Here is a 26,173-nt window from a genome sequence, read left to right as displayed (position 1 = left end):
TAGTTCATTGGAAACACAGAGTATAGGCCTCCATTTGTACTCACCCCTGAGCTCTGAAACGCGGGGCACAGGCCTGGCAGGCGTGTCCGTTTGCGTCCGTCATCGGAGGAACACAAGCGTGACACCAGCTCAGCATGGCAGGTGAAGGCTTCCTCCCCCACTACTGTGGTATCCAGCGTAGTATCTTGTCTTTGCAAGACAATAGGCTTCAGAGAATAGTTATACATGAAAATGGGTCCAAATATTATTTTTTATTCCTTGAACCACAAATAATAAATTGCTTATGGAAGGACCCTGGAAAACAGAATCGCTGCTGGAGACGCAGGATCTTTTCATTGAGATTGGAAGGTAACAAAAAGGCTTCATACAGAGATTTTCTTCCTAAAAGTACAGTACAGAAGGGAGAAAAAAAGAGTAACCTTGCAGTGGGGCACTCTGGCAAACATTACCTCAGCCAGGTGATCAAGGTCAGCCTCAGCAGTGATAAGTCTATTGATTGTATGTACCCTTGACCTGATGTGGTAAGAGGAGCCCTTCACCTCTGTGATTTTTCTTACAAAACCCATAATCCCAGTCTAATCATGAGAAAACCATCACACAAATCCTAATTTAGAGACATTCTACAAAATACCCTGCCGGGATCCCTCAAAATTGTCAATCTCAAAAATAAATAAATAAACAAATAAAAAACAAGGAAGATCTGAGAAACTCTCCTAGCCAGGAGGAGCCTAAAGAGATATGATTAAATGCAATACGGTGTCCTGAATGGGATCCTGGAACAGAAGGACATGAGGTAAAAACTAGGGAAAGCTGAATAGAGTGCGGACTTTAGTTAATAATAATGTATCAGTGCTGGTTCATTCATTGTGACAAGGGTACTACATCAATGTAAGAACGCATTAACAATAGGGGAAACTGGGTGTGGAGCATATGGGAACTCTGTACTACATTTGCAACTTTTCTGTAAATATAAAACAATTCTAAGGTTAAAAGTTTATTTTTTAAAAAAGATAATAGAACACGTCTGAAGGACAAAATGGCCTCAAATGAGGCCTCTTAGCCGGAAAGGAGAACCTAAGAAGACACCGCAGAGAGAGAGGAAGATAGGCTTGTGACAGTCAGCCAGGGCTCAGGAAGTCCTAGGAGACGCCTAGTCTGGGCAGAGCAGGGTATTGATTCTGGAACCGTCCTGCCTCCGCCACCCTGATGCCATGGACATGCTTTGTGGGAAACAGTCATGTGTATGTCACCAAGATCTGTAACTCCTGGAGCCTAAGACCATTTTCCCTCCGAGCAGCCTCTGACCTTGCAGACACTGAGGGAAGGACCTTCCTGCCCCCGACCTTGAGCGGGCGCCATATCAAGTGATGGCCACAAGGTGGCGCATGAGGCCATCAAGAGCCGCAGGCAGGCAGCGCAGTCCGCAGGTGGGCAGTTTGGACTCTGACCCTGGAGGGCAGGTCTGAGTTCCTGCTCCCCGAGAAGGGAGCAGGCAGCAAAACAACCACACATATGATTTTCAGGTCGCTGTGAGGATTGTAAGGGTGACTGAGGTTGTACCAGGTGTGTATTTCCAGAGTCACAGCAGTGAATAAAATGCAATACTACTCATTTTAATTTCTGATCTTTGCGCCAGGCACCTCTCTGATGGCAGACAACTTAATTTAGTCGTTTCGGGGTTAGGTTTCCTTCAGTCTCGTAAAGAAAATGTTTTTTGTTGCTTTGGTTTAGGTTTTTTCACCTTCACTTTAAAATTGAACCAATCCAAGATCTATTGACCCGCACACAACCCCCGTCCCAGGGGGACATCTTACATTAGGGAAAGTTTAAATCACAAAGTGGCATCAAGGCGAGGCAGTATTCCTGGTCCCTGATCTTCCTCCACTGTTCTCTCAGCCCAGCACTGCCTCTGACCTCCCCCTGCTGACCTGGCTCACAGCTTGACCCTGTGACGTAGAAGATTCGATGGGACTTCAGCCACCCTCCCGGCTCCCAGCAACAAGCCTACTGGCGCTCATGCTCCACTCACTCTCCTCAGGTACCTAAGAACATTCAGAGCCTCTCCAAACCACACTCTTGACCCTCCTGTGACTAGACGATCCATGTCCCCATTTTCACAGCATCTCTATGCCTGGTGACATGAGGAGACACTATAAGGTTAACATCTCTTATGGACAATGTTTGTGTCCCCCCCAAATTCATTTGTTGAAACCCTACTCCCAATGTTATGGTATGAGGAGGTGAGGCCTTAGGGAGGTGATTAGGTTCGGATGAGGTCATGAGGATAGAGCCCTCATGAATGGGATTGGTGCCCCCATAGGTGTCCCCAGAGAACTTACTTTCTCTTTGCTCTCTGCCATGTGTGGATACCACAAGAAGTCTGTAGTCTGCAACCTGGAAGAAGGTCCTCATCAGAAGCAACTGTGAGAAATAAATTTATGTTGATTATAAGCCACCCAGTTTGTGGTATTTTGTTATAGCATCCCAAATAGAGTAAGACAATGTCTCCAAAGGACAGGACAGAAAGTGAGTTACAAAATCTCTTTATTTCACACCCAAGGAATTTCAAATTCAAGGAAGGAATTTTCCTTCTGTCCTGGACATTCCTCATGACTACTGTCAGTGCGTGCACGTGTGTGCGCACACACACACACGCACACACGCACACACACACACCCCACGACAGGTCCGTGAGTGGGGAGGGGATGGGTCTTGCAGAGCACCCTTCTTCGTCCCCTCACTGCAGTTCATCAGCTCTGCTGCTGCAGACTGGGATCCTTTTGCCTCTCTCTCTTCCTTCCTATTCCTGGAATAGAAAAGTAAACTCTCTTTGTGTCATATCAAAATCCATCCTGCTCCACTTTAGAGTGACAGAAATCAAGAGCCTGGCATCATTGTTTCACGGTGTGAATTGTTTCCACAGCTGTGGATGCTCTTTCCTTTAGCTTTCAAATAAGGAAGGATAACAGCTATTCCTGGTGGCTGAGAAATAGCACATCAGTTAGTACTTTAGAAAGCTATCCACGCTGACTTTGAAGAAAAGAACGCCAGAAAAAGAAAGTGGTTTTATGCTAATGATGGCAGATAAGAGCTTAGAATTACTGTACTTTAAACATTTAAGAAACTGTGCCCTTTGGGGATGAAATGTACAGCATGGGAAGTACAGTCAATAATATTATAACTTTGTATGGTAAACAGACTTATCATGGTGATCATTTTGTAATGTATGGAAATATCAACTCACTATAGTGTGCACCTGGAACTAAAACAGTGTTGTAAGTTAATTATACTTCAATTTAAAAAAAAAGAAAGGACATGTAATCTCAGTATTCTAATAGGTTCTGCGGTGAACAATGTTTACATCGTTACAATGATGCAAACACTAATTATTGATATAATTAAAAGCATGATAAAATTTGGGGGAGAGGATGAGGAAGAAGAGGTGAGGTATTAAATCTTAATCTCTTATAACACTTATAAATTTAAAAATTGCTTCTTTCTTTTCTTTGTATTCTATCTATATGATATGATAGATGTTAACTAAACCTATTGTGATAACAATTTCACAATATATATAAATCAAACCATCATGCTGTATGCCTTATAAACTTATACAGTGATGTATGTCATATTTCTCAATAAGACTGGGGAAGAAAAGAAATTGTGCCCTTATTTTATACTCAAGACGCTCAAGTCAGACCTTTCTAGTTATATGTAGAAATGGCACGTTTGAATTGTGCTTTGCCAAATCTTGGCCTGGGTTGGGGTCCGTCACAAAACATCAGGAGGCAGAGTGGGTAGCCATGGAAGTGAAGACTATTTTTATTGAAGTATAGTTGATTTACAATATTATATTAGCTTCAGGTGTACAGCATAATGATTCAGTATTTTTACAGATTATATTCCATTAAAAGTTATTACAAGATAATGGCTATAAATTCCCTATGGTATATAATACATCCTTGTTGCTTACCTATTTTATATGTAGTAATTTGTATCTCTTAATCCCATACCCCTACTTTGCCCCCCTCCCCTCTCCCCACTGTTATCCACTAATTTGTTTGCTCTATCTGTGAGTCTGTTTCTGCTTTGCATATACATCCATTTGTATTATCTTTTGGATTCCACATGTAACTGACATCATACAGTGTTTGTCTTTCTCTGTCTGACATTTCACAAAGCATGATATTTTCTAGGTCTATCCATGTTGCTGCAAATGGCAGAATTTCATGCTTTTTTATGGCTGAGTGATATTCCATATATACATATATAACTCCCATGTGGTGTTATATATATGTATGTCCCACGTCCTAACTTCCATGTGGTGATTAATTTTATTTTAATTTTGAAATTTAATTTTTAAATTTTTCATTTTATTTTTATTATTTAATTTTTTAATTTTATAAACTTGACTGGACCACGAGGTGCCCAGATTAAACATTATTTCTGGGTGTGTCGGTAAGGGTGTTTCCGCATAAGATTAACATTTGGATGGATGGAGTCAGTAAAGCAGATTGCCCTCCCCAACATGGGTGAGCATCACCCAATCTGCTGGGGGGCTAAATAAAACAAATAGTAGAGGAAAGGAGGATTTATTCCCTTCCCCTGCCTGCATTAGCTGGAACATCAGTCTTCTCCTTCCCTTCCTTGGACTCAGCTCCCCAAGTTCTCAGACCTTCTGACTCGGACTGGGATTCACCACTGACTTTCCTAGGTCTCCAGCTTGCAGATGGTAGATCCTGGGACTTCTTAGCCTCTATTTGGTATGATAGATAGATAGCTAGGTAGATAGATCACATAAATATATATTATAAATATAAATAGGAAGATAGATAGATAGAGAGACCTATTGTTTATGTTTTTCTACAAAACCCTAATACCCCAGTATCTCAATATAACTGTATTTAAAGATAAAATCTTTAAAGAGTTAAGTAAGTTAAAATTAGGTCGTTAGGGTGGGCCCTAATCCAATACAGCTGGTGTCCTCCTAAGGAGAAGAAATTAGAACACAAACACACCCAGGGGGGTGATGATGTGAAGACATGGAGAGAAGATTCCATCAACAGGCCTCAGAGGAAACGAACCCTGCCAGCTCCTTGATCTCAGACCTTCAGAATTGTGAGAAATTATATCTCTGTTGTTTCAGCCACCCGTCTGCGGTCCTCTGTTATGGCAGCCCTAGCAGACTAATACAGGGACATCGGTGTCCTGCAGAAGCCAGAGCCCTTCTCCATGCAGCTTAACATACCCGGAGTTGCAGATACTGAAGGAGGATTCAAGAAAGCAGAGCAGCTGCAGGCCTAGCTGCTGCTTCACACCAGTGGGGTGAGTCAGCAGATCAGCAAGGATGTGTGTGGGCTCTACAGCCTGTGTGAGCTGCTGCTTCCCTTCTGCCCTCTGAATGCCCCACAAAAGTCTTGTGACCCACCCTAACTAGAAACGTACAGGAAGAGGAATTCTGGGGAAGGCAGTTCAGCTTAAGCAAGTTGGCATACCACAAAGTCAACGTAATCACCCAACACGGAACTTAGCCCCTTCTACCATTTCCATGACAACAACGGTCCTCAGCTGGGCTGATTTCGCCCCACGGTGGGATATTTGGCAAGGTTTACATATACTTTTAGCTGTCACAACTGAGAGGTGGGGCTGTTACTAGTATCTAGTGGGTAGAAGTCAGCGATGATCCTAAACTCTCTTCGATACCTGGAGCCCTCATGACAAAGAATTATCCAGTCCCCAAATGCCAATCATCCCAAGGTTGAGAAACCCTGCCTTACAACAAGTCCTTCATACCAAGAATTCTTTCTTTTTTTTTTTAAATACCTATCCATCATTTCCTATTACTCTCTTTTTAAAAAAAAAAAAGATTCCTTTTTACTGCATTTTTTAAATTTATTTTATTTTTAAAATTTATTTATTTTTGGCTGCGTTGGGTCTTTGTTGCTGTGCGCGGGCTTTCTTTGTTGCAGTGCTCGGGCTTCTCATTGCGGTGGCTTCTCTTGTTGCGGAGCACGGGCTCTAGGTGTGCGGGCTTCAGTAGTTGTGGCATGTAGGCTCAGTAGTTGTGGCATGTAGGCTCAGTAGTTGTGGCTTGCGGGCTTAGTTGCTCCATGGCATGTGGGATCTTCCAGGACCAGGGCTCGAACCCGTGTCCCCTGCATTGGCAGGCGGATTCTTAACAACTGCGCCACCAGGCAAGCCCCATACCAAGATTTCTAAGTCTTAGCAGACATAATGCAGACTGAGCTGGGGAGAGGGGTGTGGACAGTCAGGCTGCACAGTGCCCGGCACACCATCATCTGTTCTGCTTCTCCTTTTTTCCTCCCTTTGCTCTTCACTCCCCCCTACCACAATCCCAGGAGCTCCATATTCTTCCCCTCTAGCTTCAAAGTAGTTTTCCCCTTCTCTAAAATCTTAACAACCTCCAACATCCTGAAACTCAGGATTCCATCTTACACCTCAAAGAGTTATCAAAATATTTTTCCTAAACAATGCGACTTCTAAATCTTGCAATTTCAGTTGACTTGTTTTCCTTTTTTGCTTATCTATATTTCTCATTTATCCCCCACTGAGAAGATATTTTTAGTAGAGGAAAACAGTATGTCTTTGGGGGGGAGGGGAAATATATAACAACATGTAAAACTTCTTACAAAGTAATACCAAATGAATAAAGTATCAAATTTAGTTGTATACACTGTATGACTTTATTTTTAAAGTGAAAAACAAAAAACCCTAACAGGCACGGGGAACAGCAATAGGAACAAATGACTAGAAAGAAATATTGATACATCAATATGATGTTTAGTTTAGGAAATCAAACAAGAAGTGACTTTGTTTTCTCTGTAGGTGTTTTTCCTAATTTTTAAAACTTAACACAGTGTACATACCCTGACTTAGAGTGGAGGACAGACCTTTAATTTTGATGGATGTCACTCCCATTATTAGGTTACATTATATGGCAGAAGTGAAGGGATTTTTACAAATATAAGGTCCCTAGTCTGTTGACTTTGAGTTAATCAAAAGACAGGTTATCCAGGTAGGGCCTGACCTAATCAGATGAGCCCTTTAAAAGACAGTTTACCGTCCAAAGATTTGAAGCAACAGACTCTCTCTTCTGCTGGCCTTGAAGAAGCAGTGAGTTTGCTGCCATGGTTTTTATCGCTTCAAAGAGATGAACTCTGTGAATATCCACATGATCTCAGAGAAGGAACCCAGGTCTGAGACCCCTCAGTTGCAACCTTGTGAGACCCTAACCAGAGGATTCATTTAAACTGTGCCAGGACTCCTGACCCATGGAAACTATGAGATGATAAATGTGTTTTTAAGCTGCTAAATTTGTTGATCAGCAATAGAAAACTAATACAACAGCCAATGAAAAACATACATTTTAATAAATAAACTTTAGACTGGAAACAAAGTGATCAGGGTCTATATCACCATCATTAACCCGCTATATGACCTTAAACAAGTCACTTCTTAAGGCATGAGGTTTTTAAAATATGTAATGTGAGAGATAAAAGCTTGAAAATTCTATGATTCTAAATCTTGCCACAATAAACTCTCAGTTACTGTGCTTTTCTCCTGTCTTGCTGGTAATGGAGTCTTGTAGTGCTAAAGATAAGTAGCCCATTAGTTAGGTTGTCAAAATCTTTTCATAATAAAGAGATTCTCTTTATAACGCTATTTATTCTGCAAGACGTGGCACTTGCCTCACTACAACCCAATTATAATTTTGGAATAAAATATGTAGCAAAATGCTTAAGATCAAATACATACAAACTAAAATAGCACAAAGGAATATTTTATGAAAAGGGAAAAAGTCCAACAAAAGACAGATTAAACTGGATGTATGCTTCTTCGAATCTAGAATTGGTTTTTGGAAAGGTCTTAAGACAATCAGGAAATAAGTGCAAGCAGTCTAGCTAGAGGACAGATACAGGAAAGTGCGGGAGTGTCCAAGCAGTATAATTGCACCTGAAGAAGAATGTATGTGCCGTGGACTGAATTGTATGCACCCTCCCCCCAAATTCATATGTTGAAGCCTTAGACCCCCCCCAATGTGATGGTATTTGGAGATGGAGCCATTGGGAGGTGATTAGATGAGGTCATGAGGGTGGGGTCCTGTGATACATTTAGTGTCCTTATAAAAAGAGACATCAGAATCTGAGGGCACACTCACTCACTCTCTGTGCCTTGTGAGGACACAGCAAAAAGACATCTGTTTGCAAGAAAGCTCTCACCAGAATACAACCATGCTGGCACCTTGCTCTCAGACTTCCAGCCTTCAGAACTGTGAGATATAAATTCTGTTCTTTAAGCCACCCAGTCTATGGTATTCTGTTATGGCAGCCCAAGCTGCCCTAATACATATATGTTAGGGGGGAAAATATAAAATTGGAGTTGTAGAGGACAGGAGAGAAAAAAAGGTGTTTGGTGGTCACACGGGGAAATTTTAACTCATTACCCATGGTTACAGGAAATCTTTATAAGTTTTTAAGTGAGAGAGTTTGAGGAAAATGAGTCTGATGATGGCCCCATCAGCAAGTTTATGTGACATGAAGTAATAAGGGTTATGACTAGGATGGTGACCATGGAAATAGAAAAGGAAGTAGAACTTTCAAGAAACATTAGGGGACAAGAATTGCCAGGACTTGGAGATGAATTTAATTGTTGTTAAACTATGAACTCCGTTCTTAAGCCTGACAAGTGAGAAATTCTGATGAGGAAAATGGTGGAGGCCTGGCTAATTAGCATAGAGGAGTTGACGTAGGGACCTGGCCCTCATTACTGGAGGTACCTGTCCTGCCTACTTCCTGGCTAAACTCCCAAGGTCTTCTGGAGAATCCATAAATAACTAAAAATGGTTTCTGGTACCTTTAGTGAGACTGCTCAAGGACAGAATACCCAGGTCGCCCTCTTTCTTAGTCGCCACCTAATCGGTGCTTTTAAAAAATTGCTTAAAATGTTTACAGTTTCCAGATGGTCTCCAACTTTTTCCTCCCTTCTCTTTCTTTATCATAAATCCTTTTTTTCCTTTATTCCTTGACGTAGCACAAAACCCACTCCCTCGTATGTGTACATGCACTCCTTTTGCATGTATATTTGTGTACAAAATATAGAAATGTCTCAATGATTCTGTGATACAAGGATGGACGCCTTCTTCCTCTTCATTTTTGGTCTCTGAAATCAGTCTCCAGGTTGAAATACTGGTGCCCACACTCAGCTTGGGGAAGTTACTAAACATTTCTATGTCTCAGTTTCTCTGTCTACAAAATAGGGAAAATTGAAGTACCTTCCTCATATTACTATTAACATCAAGCTTAAATGACAACTGCATATGTAAAGTGCTACCACAGTGCTAGGGACACTGCGAGTGCACAGCAAAGCTTAGTTACTACGATTAGGAACTCAGCAAACCTAGGATCTGTCCAGATTGTCAGTAGGAGTGGAATAAATAGAGAGAAATAATAAGCACCCTTTGAAAATGAATAGGTACATATTTGCAATGTCTTATGAGTCAAAGTATTTCAAAATAAAAAGTTATTTTTAAAACCATGAACAAGGACAGCCTGATAAGAAGTTCTCCCCATGACCTTTGCCCCTCTACTCTAGTTACCTTTCACACAAGAGGTAGAATTCAAACTGCCCGACCACAATTGGTCATTAATGCATTTGTGCTGGATAAAAGTCTGACAATAATAAGGCCTTACTCTTTGGTCTTCTGTTGACAGAATCCTTTCTTATTTTATTGCTTTTAATTTTCATGACAGGTCTGAGAAGTAAGGCAAGTGTAGTGATTCTGACTTTGTAGATTAAGAAACTGAGCCTCAGGGAGGTTCCATAAATTGACAAAGTTCCCTGGCTGAGCTGGCAGATGACACAATCCAGAGTAGGACCCAGGTCAGTTCCACAACATGGCTTTTTTCTTAGTAGCACATGAGACTGCTTTTTTAAGAAGTGGTTTTTTTAAAATATATTTTAAAATGAGGTGTATATTAGTTTCCTATTACTGCTATCACGAATTACCACAAATGTAGTGGCTTAGAACACAAATTTATTCTCTTACAGTTCTGGATGTCAGAAGTCCAAAAGTAGGCCTTCGAAGGCTAAAATCGCCAAGTTGGCAGGGCTGTGTTCCTTCTGGAGGTTCTAAGGGATAACCCATTCCTTGCCTTTTCCAGCTTCTAGAGGCTTCTAGAGGCTGTCTGCATTCCTCATGACCCCCTTTCAGCAACAGCATCCCTCCAACCTCTGCCTCCATCATCACTTCTTCTCTTTCTGACTTGGAGCCTCCTGCCTCCCTCTTGTAAGGATGCTTGTGATTATGTTTAGGACCATCTGGATAATCCAGGAGACTCTCCCCATCTCAAGACCCTTAACCACATCAGCAAAGTCCTATGCCTTATAACGGAGGTCCCCAACCCCCAGGCAGTGGACCGATACCAGTCTGTGGCCTGTTAGGAACCTGGCTGCACGGCAGGAGATGAGCGGCGGGCGAGTGAGCGAAGCTTCATCTGCCACTCCCCATGGCTCCTCATGGCTCCCTATCACTTGCATTACTGCCTGCACCATCCCCCCACCCCCCGTGGAGAAATTGTCTTCCACAAAACTGGTCCCTGGTGCCAAAAATGTTGGGGACCGCTGCCTTACAAGGTGACATATTCACTGGTTTGGGGATTAGGACATGAACACCCTTGGCGGGGGTCATTATTTTGCCTGCCCCAAGGTATCATTCCATACAGTAAAATGCATGGATGTTAAGGGCATGGTTCTATGAATTCTGACAAATAGATATATTCATGTGAACCACACACTAGTCAGACTACTGAAGATTGCCATCATCCAAAATTTCCCTCTTGCCTCTTTCCAGCGGCCCTACCTACCCTCACCGGAAGCAGCTGCTGTTCTGAGTACTGTCGCTATAAATTAGTTTCACCTGTTCTCAAGCTCCATAGGCATGGAATCATAAACAATGTACTCTCTTTTGTGTCTGGTTTCTTTCACTCACCATAATGTTTTTGTGATTCATCCATGATGTGTACAAACCAGTCATCTTTCCTTTTTCTTTTTTTTTTTTTTTTGCTGAGTAATATTCCATTGTATAAATATACCACTGCTTGTTTATCCATTCACCAGAAGGTGGACATTTTAAATTATTCTAAAATCTTCCCTATTGTGAATATAGCTACTATGAACATTTTTGCACAAGACATTTTGTGGACATGATCTCATCTCTCTTGAGTACATACTTAAGAATGAAACTCCTGAGTTATACAGTAGGTGTATGTTTCAATGTATAAGAAAAATTTTACTCAACAGTTGAAAGCCTTTACAGCCCCACCAGTTGTATTCTCTTTAAAATATATGTACTGCAGGGGCTTCCCTGGTGGTGTAGTGGTTGAGAGTCCGCCTGCCGATGCAGGGGACACTGGTTCGTGCCCCGGTCCAGGAAGATCCCACATGCCGTGGAGCTGCTGGGCCCGTGAGCCATGGCCGCTGAGCCTGTGCATCCGGAGCCTGTGCTCCACAACGGGAGAGGCCACAACAGTGAGAGGCCCGCGTACCACCCCCCCAAAAAATAAATATATATATGTACTGCAAATATTTTCTTCTATTTTCTCTATGGCTCATTCATTTATTTCCTCAGAGGTTTTAATATAAAGAGATAAATAGATATAGAAATGGATATAGATGTGTGTGGCTGTGCATAGGTATATTATGGGTGTGTGTATGCATTCATATGTATGCACATGTTTATATGCATATGTAGACACACACACACACACACACACACACTCCCCAACTCAATCCACTAAGAGATTTTGGAAACATTAAACCCACAGTAGCAATGAGTATTCCTGGAATGTAAACACCATTCTCCACTGAAAGAAAGCAGGCTTCCTTGGAGAAATGGCTGATTCCAGGGCTGGGTTAGGAAAAGCAGAAAATATATAAATAGTACAAAATGTAAGGGGATGCTCAAATAATGATGGGGACATGTCAGAAAGATACAGGACACAGTTTGAAGGAGCACTCACTGGCCAAATATGAGATGATCTGAACCTGAAAATATAATGATAGTGAAGATTATAAACTATTGAATAAAGAAGCTATGAATTTGCACCAATGTAAATTAATTAAATAAATAAATAAGAAGAGAAAGCTCTGCCTACACAAGAAAGCTAATAAAAAATATAGAAATAATGATGGAATTAGAAAATAACCATTTGGCAACCATCATGGTCATTATAGGTTCAGGCAAGAATCATGAATGCACATGGTAAAACTAGTGGGTGAATGTTTGAGGGATGATGAGATATTTACATAGTCTCAAAGTATCCTCTACAAGATACGTATTAATTATAAAAGGTAAATATAGTGGAAACATCCCTTCTTAACAACTGATTAAAATGATCATTGCCAGGATTTGGACTAACCAATAGCACTTGGCTCCTAATGTGATGCACTGAGAAGAATTTAACATCACTTCTGAGGTGTTCTTGCCAAACGTGCATAACCTGAATCTAATCATGACACAAACTGAAATTAGGGCACATTCTATGAAATAACATGTTATACACTTTAAAAATGTCAATATAGTGAGGTTCAGGAACACACACACACACACACACACACACACACACACACACAGCCTCAGGAGCTGTTCCAGGTTAAAGGATACTAATGAGACATGACAAACTGGATACACCTCACGATCTTGGATTTTCCTTTGTTAAAAAAGACATCATTGGGGGCTTCCCTGGTGGTGCAGTGGTTGAGAGTCAGCCTGCCGATGCAGGGGACACGGGTTCGTGCCCCGGTCCAGGAAGATCCCACATGCCGCAGAGTGGCTGGGCCCGTGAGCTATGGCCGCTGAGCCTATGCGTCCAGAGCCTGTGCTCCGCAACGGGAGAGGCCACAGCAGTGAGAGGCACACGTACCGCAAAAAAAAAAAAAAAAAAGACACATCATTGTGACAAATTGGGGCAACCCAAATAACGACGGTAGATTAGATAACAGTATTTGAATCCGTGCTAAATTCCTAACTTTGGTAACAGTTCTGTGATTATGTTAGAGAATTCTTTGTTTTCAGAAAATACACACTAACATATTTAGGGATAAAGAGGTATCATGCCTGCAATTTATTCTCAGTTGTTTTAATCACATACATGTGTGCCTGTGTATACACACATTTTTCATGCATATATGGATATATATTTATTAATGTATATTTTAATATATATAACTCATATTTCTTTTTTGTCAATGCACCCCTTTGAGTTGGATTTATACGAAGTCAATCCGGTATAGGTGGGAGCCTATTCAAGTATAGGAAATGATGAAAAACCCTATTTTACTTCCAAGGGATTTTCATTTACAATATTATTTGAATATTTTAAAAATCCTTACTTGAAGATCCTTCTCTTGATAATGGCTATTTTGCACTTATCTATCTCAATTCCTAACCAGTGTATAAACTTCCTCTGAATCAAACTTTTGAGTACAATTGTTTTAATTGGTTACTTTAGCATTATGTCCAAACAATTAATAAAGACATTTGTGTAATTAATTGGGTCATTCTGGTGCAGCAGAGGGGAAATCTCCAGGCCATTACTCAAGCCACACTTCAAGATAGCCAGTCTCAGAATATTAAAAAATCGCATTCTGATTACCGTTTAATATTGACCCCAAATCCCTAAAACTTTTGGCCCCAATCTCTTCTCTGACATCCCCTGCTTCTCCTCGCCTGCTATGCCTTCCTTCACCCTCTTCTGCAGCCACAGGCCTCCCTTCTGTTCTTAGACCCTAACAGGTAAGGTTTTCCCTTGGAACCTTCATTTGGTTCCTGTTGTTTATTCCCGGAAGACTCTTCACTCTCACATCTTCACGATTCACTCCCTCATCAATTTAAGTCTTTGTTCAAATGTGTGCATTACAGGGAAGCCTTTCCTGACTTCCCTACTTTAAATTTAAATGGTCCCAACCCTCCCATTAGTATCCTTATTCTCTTCCCTGGCTTTATGTTTTTTCTCTAGAGCACTTATGAGCTTCTAATATATCATAATTTACTTATTTATTTTATTCTTTTTTCTCCCCCTGGCTAGAATGTAAACTCCATGACTTTTGTGTGTTTTGCGGATTGCTAAATCCCAAGCAACAAGAGCCTCACAGGAGGTGCTGAGAAAGGTAAACAAAGAGCAGCCCGTGACATCCAGAAGCTGGCCTGGCATCCACACCCAGGCCATGTTATTCTCCTGTTGGACATAAACAATGTCACAGAATACCAACCACAGACAGGTTACTCTGAGACCAAGGTAAAATGAGACAAAGCAAGGCCGTTTCATAATTTTACCTAAGCACAGACAAAAACAAGTTCCCTGGACCACCCACAAAATACAACACTTCCTCTCTTGGCCAAAATGAGCAATGGCTACTTCTTCACCAATGACAGTTTTATCCTCCTTCTAGTCTCCTCTCCCTTAAGACAAGGTTTATTGATTGATTTCTATGAAATCATAGAAATCAGGGGTATTTCTAATAGCATCCAATCCAGAGCAAAACTGGCTTTCCTGGATCCTCCCACAAATAACACAACCAAAGCCCAAGTCCTATAACAGGTTCTATTTAAAGCCCCCTTCCTGAAACACCCTAGAGTGTGTGTGTTCTTCCTCATTGCCATAAGTACTAAACCTAATGTGTTCAACTACTGGTGTATTCCTGGTGGTCTTTGGCTGGAAGACATTGACTGTGCCCCAAAACTATGTGTTGAATCAATGAAGGAAGAAAGGAAGGATTATCCTGTGAATATAATGTCCCTAATCCAACATTCACAAATGAAATACACTGCCGCCTACACAGGAGTTAAGTATTCTGAATCTAATGGGAGCTCCCAGCAGTTTATCTCCATTTTCTAAGATTCACTTAATCAAATTCTTATTGAAATTTAGTTTTAATCCAGTCTTTCTCCAGAACTGGTAGTTAAATCTATGAAAAAGTCAGGTCAAAAGATGCCTGTCTATTTATTCAGGGTATAAAGGTATCCTGGCTTTTCCTTTATCTGGTGTGAGTCAACACTGCTCAGAAAGAATACACATCTCCAAAGTAAATGTCACTTCAGGATGACACTTGGTAAATAGAGCCTTACACTCATACACACGACCCCATCCATTCTATTACCGCAAGCTTAGGTAGTATATCAAATACACTTCTCCGTAATCTGGGATCTACATCCTGACTTTTACAAGACTTAATTATAATCATAGGAAGTGACTGGAATATTCAAAGCTTGTTTATTTTGATTACTAAATTATCTACCTGCCATATACAATCCTGGAATTCTAGGTATACAATAAGATATAAAAACATTGTCTGTTTACTCAAGGAGCGCGGAATGTACACAAAGAGATGCCAGGTTCTATCTCACAATATGGTGCAAGGTTTTATATTTTCATTTATCCATGAAAAAGAAACATAAAAATAATGACTTTAATTCACCTCATCTACCTCAAAGAAAGTACTGTACATTCTTCTCCAAACCCCGAGGGGAAAATATCCTGCTCCCCGTCTCGCCCTTATCCTGCCCTGGCAGATATGTTCATGCAACATATCTGCCTTCACACATTGCCAACTCAGATCTCTAAGAATAGCACAGGCAAGGATACTCAGCTAGAGTTGGTGATAATCACTCCATTCTTGGGAAAAGGCTCTGAGGGTTATCTCACCATCCTTAAATGAAGAACAAGCTGGATTCACATCCTCAACACTTTCAGGAGGTTCTCAATATTTGCTGATTGTTTGATTCATTTCAATGGAATAAGGTCACATCAATGTCAACTGCATAAAAAGGCACTTATTATCTACCTCTATTGGGTCCTATGCTGTGTTGTAATGCAGAGCAAACAGGTTTTCTGCAACTCAGAAATCTGTGACAATGACCTAGAACACTGATATGAACAAGTAGAACAGAGTACAGACAGCTGAGCAAACAGTAAAAAAAGTCTATGAATTAAATAATACTAACATTTTGTACAAATTGAATGAGTACACAACTTTAACTGGGAATGTTGGCAGGAAGCCTTGAGGAGTGTATGCTCAGACCAGATAAGGCCATGGAGAATTCACAACCTTTTCACTAATTAATCAAAATGCAATATAGCAGGCTGACAAAATAAACCTGGCTTTCCCACACCATATTCTAGATCTGCTCTGGAGACTTGGAATTTCCCCCAGGGAGTCAAGGTCTCAGAACATGTCAATTACTCATTGCTGGCTAAAGACAATAGCTTTAGCAGCTCTAAATCTTTTTCAAATTAAGGGAATAAAGCTAACTTTATTAGTCTTAATAAAAATTAATTTTTAATTTGCTTTGCTCCTTTGCTTCAAACAAAGAATCAATAAGAAATAATGTTTGTAGTCTGTCGTTCAGAGTGAAGTAAGTCAGAAAGAGAAAAACAAATACCATATGCTAACACACATATATGGAATCTAAAAAAAAAGTGGTTCTGAAGAACCTAGGGGCAGGACAGGAATAAAGATGCAGATGTAGAGAATGGACTTGAGGACACCGGGAGGGGGAAGGGCAAGCTGGGATGAAGTGAGAGAGTGGCATTGACATATGTACACTACCAAATGTAAAACAGATAGCTAGTGGGAAGAAGCCGCATAGCACAGGGAGATCAGCTCGGTGCTTTATGACCACCTAGAGGGGTGGGATAGGGAGGGTGGGAGGGAGACGCAAGAGGGAGGGGACATGGGGATATATGTATACATATAGCTGATTCACTTTGTTATACAGCAGAAACTAACACAACAATGTAAAGCAATTATACTTTAGTAAAGATGTTAAAAAAAAAAAAAGAATTACATGGGGATATGATTAAACCTAGGCCCCAGACCCACCATATCAGAAAAAGCGGGCTGGGAGTCTATTTTAACAAGCATTCCTGTAATGTTTATAACAGGACCAATTTGGGAAATACTGATTTTTTGTCAACAATAAAATAAAACTTGTCAATTGAAATGTGGGGAAAAAAAAAAAGAAAGAATGTTTGTAGACGATTCTATAATGAAGAAAGCACTTTTTCCTCCCTGTATATCTCGAACTTCACAACAGACCTCGTGTCCTGGTGAAGAGGGTATTATTAACATACCCATTTTTCAGATGAGGTAAGAGGAGTGAAGTAAATTTCCTGTATAATAGGGGTGCAAGTGCTCCTTAATATTTCCTCTAAGATAAAAGTATGGTAGATTTTTTTAAGATTAAACTATGGTAGACAGCATGTGCTTTGAAAATAGTTTAAAAATACTTTATTGGTAAGGTGTATTCATTAATCAACAAATAATTATCTAGTGCTAGTAGGTGACAAGTCCAATGCTATATTCCTATACATTGAATTGCATAGTTGTCTTTGGCCTCAGCAAGCTACCACCCACTTAAAAGGCAAGTTTGTGACTGTTCTGTAGACACTTAGAGAAATGAGGATTAATGAGGACTGGCCTGGACAGAGAGGACTCAGCCAAGATGAAATGGAAGTGAAGTTGGGAAGATGCCAGGGTTGTGGCTAAGAAGAAGAAGAAGCAAGGGCAGTGGGGAGAGGGTAGGGGAGCCCATGAGAAGGCAAGAGAGTGTGAATGTGGAAACTGGGAAAGTAGTAAAAGAGAAGCTGAAAATTTGTCATTGCAGCACCTAGCACAGGGCCTTGAATATAAGAAGCACTCAGTAAAGAAAAAGATGAAAAATGAAGTTGGGTCTCAACCAAACAGTGAACTTTCCTCAATCTTATCAGTCAGATAATCACTGTTTCTCTTATGGAGGGCAGAAGTTTCTTCCCCAATACTTCCCACAAGAAAGTAGAACTGTCAGTTTTAAGGCAGCCATTAAAAATTTTTGAAAAAGAAGATGAAAGCAGTGTTTAAGGAAAATTCATCTGGCCATAGTATGCAGTTTAGGTTACAGTGAAGAGAGAATGGTGTTGGTGAGTATGGCTAGAACTCAGGTGCATCAAGAAGGTAAGGGAAAATGAGGGTCAGTAAGGAAGTTTTCAGTGAGAAAGAGAAAAATGGTCACATAGTATAGTAGATTTTACTCTATGATTTAAAATGAGAGGAACTCTGAGGAAGCATTGTTAATGACAAAAATAGAGATGAGTGTGGTAGTAGTAGAAAAGAGAACTCTTTTTCATGGGACAATATTTTTCCTTCATCCTCTCCAATGTGAATGTTGACAATAGTTTTTTATCCTCTTCCTGGAAAAGAGGACTCTTCCGCAAGGAAGATGGAACACAGATGGTATGAAGATACGTGGCCAGTATGGACTTTGCCAAAATCCTGAACTCAGAATGTCTAGGTTGTAGACCTAAGAGCTGACTGTGGGTGAATACTAGGGAAAGCAGAATGACAATTTGATGAAAGGGTAGGAAGACTAAGCCACTGCTCTGCTACTGAGTTGAGCATGCCTGGAGTTAGTACTGAATACACAAGACTATTTCCACTTCTGCAATGCAATCTGTCACCTTTATCTCCAAATACACCAACCTAGACTCTTGAACCTAGTCAATGTAAGACCTAGGTAGTCAATGAAGAAGAAAACAATGTAACTTACAAAAGGAGAGGGATGAGGACAAATGTTTGAAAGGGTTTTGCAAAGACTGTTTACCCCTTTTTCCAGATTATTATTATCTGGTAGATGTCGTAAAAATGAATACTAGCATTGACATAGTCTGTACTGGGTGGGGTTTATTTCCTCTTGTTTTGTAGGGGAAAGGGGGACCAGTAGTGAGTTCCATCCTGGTTTCCGTATATATGGTACTGTTTCGTTTACGTTAAAAAAAAGTACCTCGAATTCAGTCTAGCTGTTGTATTTTTCCTCAGTGCTGATACCACTATGTCCAATTCAAATTTTCTAAATAAAACAAAGAGGAAGAGCTTAACATATTACAAACTCTTAACCTTATAATGTGTGTTTCTTGATATTTATTTGGCTCAAAAAAAAAAAAAACCTGTGAGTTCACGGCCTGGAGTTGGTGTCTAGCCCAGGTGTTAGCTAAGTTCTCTTAACTTCTACAACCACCTGCACTTTTAAATATTGCCCCACGATGGACTACGTTTCCCAAGAGCACACACAGAGAGAGGCCCTTGAAGTCCATTGTGGGAATTGTAGTCCTGGGTGACTTTTCGTCCAACCCTGGACTCATGCTCTGATTCCGGGATGATTAAACCCAGGAGCTACCAATTAGCTGGGGCCATGTCGGTGAGGCCGTGGCCCAACCGGGAAAGCCGGTGTGAGAATCTCGCGTAATGATTGGCCAATTCTTGACCCTAGGGGCGGGGCAATAAGGTGGGCGGGAAGGCCGCGGCGATTGGGCGAGGAGCGTACGACGGCGGGCGGGGATTGGCTAAATGCTAGGGCAGGGAGGCCTGGGAAGGGGCGGAGGAAGGAAACCAGAGCAGGAAGAGCAGCAGCGAGGCGGCGGCGGTGGCGGCGGCTGAGTTGGTGGTGGCAGAGGAGAAAGCGACAGCTCCAGCGGGTGGTAGCGGCCCTGAGAGCAGGATGCGGGTCTGGGTTGGGCTGACGTTCCTGCTCTGTGCGGTGCTGCTGGACTCGGCCTCCGCGTCCTCGGGTCAGTATCCGCCCCCTCGGACTGGAGGCCAGGAGCCACCGCCCCCCCGGCCTCCATCCCGGGGCAGGGCCGTGGGGGCTCCAGCTCACACCTCGCAGTAGCCTGTCACTCGCTGTCATTTCTTGGGCTTCGGTTGGCCTGGGTCAGAGCGGGTGTTTAGGGGAGCTTGAGAGGGGAGGAAAAGAAGGGGCGGTCCCCCTGCTCACACCTCTCCTCACTTCACAAACTTTACACGACTCCTCCCGAATGAGCAGTGACTCCATGGGAATGAATCCTGACAGCTGGCTTAGACCCACAGTGACACAGGAGCCCTTCCAGAGCTTCCACGACTCTCATGTAGATTATGTGCTGCATCGGTTTTGAAACTTTGGCTTTGGGATTTGTAAGTTAAGTAATTGGTACACCTGGGGTTGTCTGGGCAGCGCCAGGTCCATCAAAACCAGGATGTTGACAGTGGTTTGGTGGGTTTGCTTAGCACCTGAGATTGCCCTGTCTCTTTGTTTAAAAAATGAAGACTTTTGATGTAAATGTGCCTACTCCGTACCCCTTTTAAAGAAATATTCTTAAGAAAGTGTTTTTTACTGTGTCACAGTGTTTCTGAGCCGCCCCATGTTTGCTGACGGTAATTTTATGATTTTTGAAAAAAAATCTTGGTTCTTATAAATGTAAACTGGATAGCATCTAGATTTAACTTTTTACATAGATAGAGAAATTCATATGCTTTTGATTTGATTTTCCAGTTAGCTGATTTATACCCTGGCTCTGAAAATTATCATTTCTCTTTTTTAATAGTTTAATCTACCTACATCTGAAAACGTCTATTTTGAGAGTGTTGGTAAAGAAGCATTTAGTGTTTCTGAGTATTGGTTAAAAAAACAATCAGTACAATAAAGCTGTTGAATTTTAATCAGTTTCAGTTAACAAAACAGCAGTTCTGTGGCTTTAAATTTTTTTTGGAGCAAGGCAGGGTATAAATGTCAACTCTTTTTTTTTTTTCCCCAACAGAAAATTTCCCAGATGGTTATCTGAATCCTCAAATTATCCGTCCTAGTTGTAAGTCAATGCTGTAACGTCATTCTGCTTCTAAAATAAGAGGTCTAAACCTAAAATTCTATCCGTAGTGTGGTTTAAGATACCATTTCAAAAGCAACAAGCATATGCCAGTTACTTTACTGCCAACATCATGCTCTGAGGTCCGCCCCCCGCCTTCTAGTGTTGATTTGTGTTCCTGACCAAATCTTTAAAACTCTGTGTAACTCCTGAAGCCACTGCTAGCAGTTATTTGATCAAAGGAAGTATGAAATCAGTACTGTAGAGTACCTGATGGACCATGAACCACCTGCATCAGAATTCCTCTTAAGGGTTTGTTAAAAACGCAGTTTTAGGTCTGGAACAGGTTGGGGTATCTGTAGTTTAAAAAGCTCCACAAGTGATTCTTCACCCTAAAGTGTAAGAACTACTAATTAAAGAATATGGTGCATATCCCTCTGAATTCAATTTGCAGAACTTAAAGAAAATTAAAGCATGTAAACATTTTCCTGCATCTTCCTTTGACTAGATTGCACATATCTAAAGCATCATGTCAGTGGAGATGATGCTTGAAGAAGTTTTTTACTCAACAGTTGGGATTCTCCATATATTATAATAGAAGACTGTTAATACTGAAGTGTTAAATCTTTGGGTTGTGTTGATGTACTCAAAGGACTATGTTCACAAAACATCTGTTCTGATTTCCATCATAGTTAAACTGCCAAAATGTTTCTCTGGGAGAGGCGAAAATCTTACTCAGCCAGAACTAAAACTATATAGATGTGAATGCTGATCAGTAATAAAGGCACTGCTGTTCTCACGTGAAGTGCAAATATCATAAAACGCTTGTGAGATAAAGTTTTATAAGTTGAGCACATGGATTTTCAGTTGACTTTTTATTCATTAAATTGCTTATTTATACAGGATATCAGCCTCATTTTTATTTTAAAGATTTACTCCTATTTAAAAATCAAGTTTTGGGTCATAATTTTGTGTTGACATAATGTTTGAGTGTTAGTGGTTACCCAGAGCAAGTTGCATTTATTGCCAGGTAGAATTTGATCAGCCAACAAAGGGAATCTTGATCCTATCATTGTTACTAGCTGTTATCTAATATCTTGTCTTAAAGGCATGTAAAAGTATAATACTTTTATTAGAAATGTTTTCTTTTCCTTGTGAATAGATAAATTTAAAGGAGGAGATTTAAAAGATACTACTCTCATTTTCTCAAGATAATAATGAAAAATGCTTTAACTTTTCTCACATGTTTTCTTGTTTTTGACAGGGAGTGTCTTACTGGTTAAAATGGTTTACTTTTTTTCTTTATGCCAAATAATATTACAGAGTCTTGTAAGTTAGGTCCATTACTAGGTATCTCAGGTAACAGTTATATTAATTAACACCATGTATTTAAAGAGTAGATTTCAGATTGCAGAATATGTTTCATTTCACTGTTCTTTTGTTCCTTAAAACTTTGTTGAGAGTCAACAAGGCAGATGATATTATTCCCTTTTGACACTTGAGGAAGAGGAGGCTGAGCAAACTTGCTATATTGAACCGTGTGTGCAATGTTGACATGTAATGAAGCCAGGTTTTGAGCCTAGCTCTCCAGGCCTTGGATTTGGAGTAATTGGGAATCAGCAGTATCCTAGGATCTGCACAGATTCAATGGCAAAGCCAAAGACAGGATATCTGGTCTCTTTTCACTAAACTTGTAAGACTTTCTGTGTTTGAAGATATATCAGTCTGTTTAATGTACATGACGAGTTGGAAAATGAATTTGTAATGACCACTTTTCCCTGAAAGAGTATCCCTGGTATTTTGCCGTTTTGTTAGCTGATATAATAAAAATGAATATTGGTCTTTTTCAAAGGAAGGGGTATGATTACCAAGGTAATGTAAACCATGGTATTTTGGATATGATACTCTTGAGAGAAATCCATAGCTCTTCATTGAATCCTTTTGCATTCTTCTTGTTGCTTGATGTATGTGTTCTGATAAAAGCATTACTATATTCTTTTTATTTATGTGTAACTTCAGTATTTTTAATCCTTACCTGACTGCCTGTCATAAGTCTCTAGGTTATAAGAAACTTCTTTAAAGTGTTATGTGAATGGACATATTAGTTTCAAAGAGAAAATACCTTTGCTTTAAGATTACCATCTGGAGTAGGCTTTCCCAGTTTAGTAAATGAGAAGGAAAGCTCTTATTTACCAGTAACCTGAGTATATATTCCTAGTTCGTGGAGAGAAAAGAAAGAGAAGCGTGATGCCATTCATACAGAGTAACCCCGATGTCACAAGTTCCCATGTCTCTGGGAGTTCAGAAACACATTTTGCTACTCTAATGCGTAACAGCTTGTAGTGTCTCAAATGTACATGTCTTAAAATTTATTTATAGGCATCTATATTATTTACTTATTAGCTACATATGTGAACTATTGTGACAAGGTACTCAGTTGAGTGATTACTGATTTGAGTTCCAACTAATCTAAAGTTTCAGTATTTGGGGATATACCCTATACATTTCACATTTAATGTCTGCTCTTGATTTATTAACTAGCTAATGTTTATGACTAATTAAATACATTCACACATACAACTTTGTTATTAGAGATGAATTTTTTTTCCTTTATCCAAAGATCTGCTGAGAATGGACTTTGAACCATATGTTAGAACTTGGGCTTTGGGTAATACTTGTGAAGAAGTGAGCATGAAGGATGATTGTTCATTAATTGACATCACTACCTAAATGTTATGGGCACTGTGGGACTAATACATGCTATACCCTTCTCCTCCCCACCCACCAGAAATAAAATATTTGGAAGGTAATCTAAAAGTAGTGAGTGTGAAAATAGCTATAATTTAAGTTTTCTTTGAATTTACAGCACTTTATATATGGCACAACCTCACCAGTAGACTGATTTTTCTCAAATATTCAAAAGAAACAAATACTGTGAAATAGAGTTGGGTATTTGGTACATAATGAGTTGATTATACTTCTTAAAGTTGGCTCGGTACTTTGGTAACACAAACTCCAAAACATGTTTTTGTTGTACTTTGGAGAGTTACAAGTTACCAATCATATTTAGGATCTAACCATATGAAGTAAAGATAAACGGCAACCATAACACCAAATTTTCTAGTAAAAAAATCACATGGTCTTATAGCATTTTGTCTACTGGTTAATTTCTCACATAATTTACGGAGCTGGCAATACTGAAGCTTACACCTGGATAAAATCAGGTAATTTTAATAGTAAGAAGGAAACTTAGAGATCATCTGACAGTTGTTTTTTTAACTGGCTGGGAATACAAAGATCAAATATTTGTGAATGGCCGTTGGGTTGTTGAATGTGTTTATATAAGAGCAGGAAAAAGAATAGCAAGCAGCCAGAATAGAAGTAGCAGAGAAATGCAGAAAGAATAATAGAAGGAAACTTAATGTAATTGGACTAAACCAAAACAGCCAATATGAATTTGGAAGAAAGATGTAAATAGTGGCTGTATTTATTATTTATTTGATATAAGCTATTGATTTCTTAATAAATAGATCTCATGTGAGTAAATACATGATAGTGTGATGCTACTTTTTAATGCATATCTGGTTATGTCTTCAGTAAAGTCAAACACAAATTCTGACTATCTTTGGCCACTCTGCTGTCAGATAATAATAATTCTTAATGTCCATCTTAGTGAACAATAAAATGCTAGTTATCACTAAAATAAGCTAGAGTAACTCCAGATTCTGAGCTGAGGAGAAGAATGGGTGGAATCCCGAACCGCAAAATCAGGGCTCTATTTTTATAAATTTAGCAACTCATTCTCAGTAGTGGACTAACTATAACAGAAGAACTGGATGGCATCTGAAGAAATGTCTGGTTTTGGTGGCGGTGGTCTTGGTCTTCCTACCTGTGTACCAGATGAAGCTAATGTCTTTCCTGAATAAAGAGAAAAAAAATACCACCCCCAACACCCTTTTTTCCTTTCACTTAATCTTTTCTGAACAGTTGTTGAATACAACCAATTTTTAGATAATTATAGATTTATTTATCCAGTGTCTTATTATTTGTTGTATTATCAAATGCTTTCATTTAATATTCCTGCAATTTCCAAACAAGAAAGATGACTAAATTGTCTTAAAATTTCTTTACAGATGAAGAAGGCAACCAGGATGAAACCTTAGATTCCAAGGTGTGTACTCAAATTTACATTGACCATTATTTGATGCCCAATTTAAAAGCATGAATGATGTATCTTCAAAAAGATGTGAAATCTGCATCTTTTGAGCAACAGAACTATATTTTTTTAAAAAAGGAAAAGAAAGATAGCTAGTGCCAATATTAGTTCTTCTGGGAGGAAAAATCACTGACCTATAGGAGAGAGAATAATATTTCTAAGAGTGTTGGTTACTAGATTTAATTCCAACTTAAATGTGCTGTGTGTGTGTGTGTGTTGAAGAGCCTGAAGGCAGTTACATTTTTTACTGCCTAATGAGAGATTGATTTTATTCTTTCTTTTTTTAGTTTTTTAATTTGAAGATTTGACCTCTGCCATTTGTTTACACTTATCAATTAAAAAAAATCTGCTAATGCACTTACTTGGTTGATTGAATGAATAAGGCTGATTATTACATCTTCAAAGAGACCAATCAGTTATATGATCCCTGATCTCTAGATTGGAAGGAATGTAGGTAAGAAACAGGAAGTTATAGTACAGGGCTGTCATATGGGGAAGTATAAGATATATTGGGAGCAAGTAGGGGGAGACCCTAACCTAGACTTGGGGAATTTAAGGTAAGCTTCTTGGGGGGAGGTAACATCTAAGTTGAAATCCGAAGAGTCAGTTTTAGGCAGGTGATGAAGGCATGTGATGGACACATGCCAAAGTGTATAGAGGCGAATGAGTATGACACATTCAAGGAACTGAAGGAGGTGTATCTGGATTAGTGAAAGAAATGGTCAAATTAGGTTGGAGGGAGTCTTGTTAGTAGTGGAAACTAAAAATACTTTATATTGTCAGACTTCTTTGCCGTCAGATGAGTCGGTAGAGGACCATAGCCCAGCAGGCAGAGTAGTCGCTGGTCAGATATTCCTTGATTCAGAAGAATCAGAATTGGAATCACCTATTCAAGAAGAGGAAGATGGCCTCAGAAGCCAAGAAGGGGAAACTGTTACAGAAGAAATCAGCTTTCTAGAATCTGCACATCCAGAAAACAAGGACTATGAAGAGCCAATGAAAGTACGGAAACCAGGTAGTCTGGACATTTTGTTTACTTTTGCCTTATTTAGGAAGGAGGCAACTGAAATTTTAAAACTGGTATAGAAGGTGCAGTAGTCCTATTTTACTGATATTCACCACATATAATGTATAGCGTATAATTTTACAGGATAAGTTACAGAAGCTGAATTTGATAGTCACAATTGCATTTGTATTAGTATTCAAACATTTCTTTTTGGACTCCAGTATGTAACAGTCTGTCAGAGTGGTACACAAAATAGAAACTCAGACAGGAAGTGTTGTCTAA

The 26,173-nt window shown here is 39.9% G+C and overlaps 1 protein-coding gene across 5 annotated transcripts in view; it reads left to right on the top strand.

Annotated features, from left to right (window-relative positions):
• The first annotated feature begins 19,434 nt into the window (after positions 1 to 19,434).
• The window catches only part of SEL1L (SEL1L adaptor subunit of SYVN1 ubiquitin ligase), a 56,628-nt gene continuing 49,889 nt past the window's right edge, over positions 19,435 to 26,173 (top strand). For 3 of the 5 annotated variants that reach the window (XM_089908060.1, XM_089908057.1, XM_089908056.1), the window contains exons 1-3: positions 19,629 to 20,672; positions 24,803 to 24,840; positions 25,669 to 25,900. In XM_089908060.1, the coding sequence (XP_089764186.1) occupies positions 20,594 to 20,672; positions 24,803 to 24,840; positions 25,669 to 25,900 (349 nt within the window). In that variant the 5' untranslated portion in view covers positions 19,629 to 20,593. The other 2 variants (XM_022576378.2, XM_089908059.1) reach the window with 2 other exon arrangements.

The sequence above is a fragment of the Delphinapterus leucas genome, chromosome 2, assembly GCF_059928025.1.
Source record: "Delphinapterus leucas isolate spDelLeu-1000000601 "Yukka" chromosome 2, BTC_Dleu_Yukka2, whole genome shotgun sequence".
Taxonomy (NCBI): Eukaryota; Metazoa; Chordata; class Mammalia; order Artiodactyla; family Monodontidae; genus Delphinapterus; species Delphinapterus leucas.
Note: the sequence above shows the minus strand (reverse complement) of the source record. Positions and strands in the feature narration are given on the sequence as shown.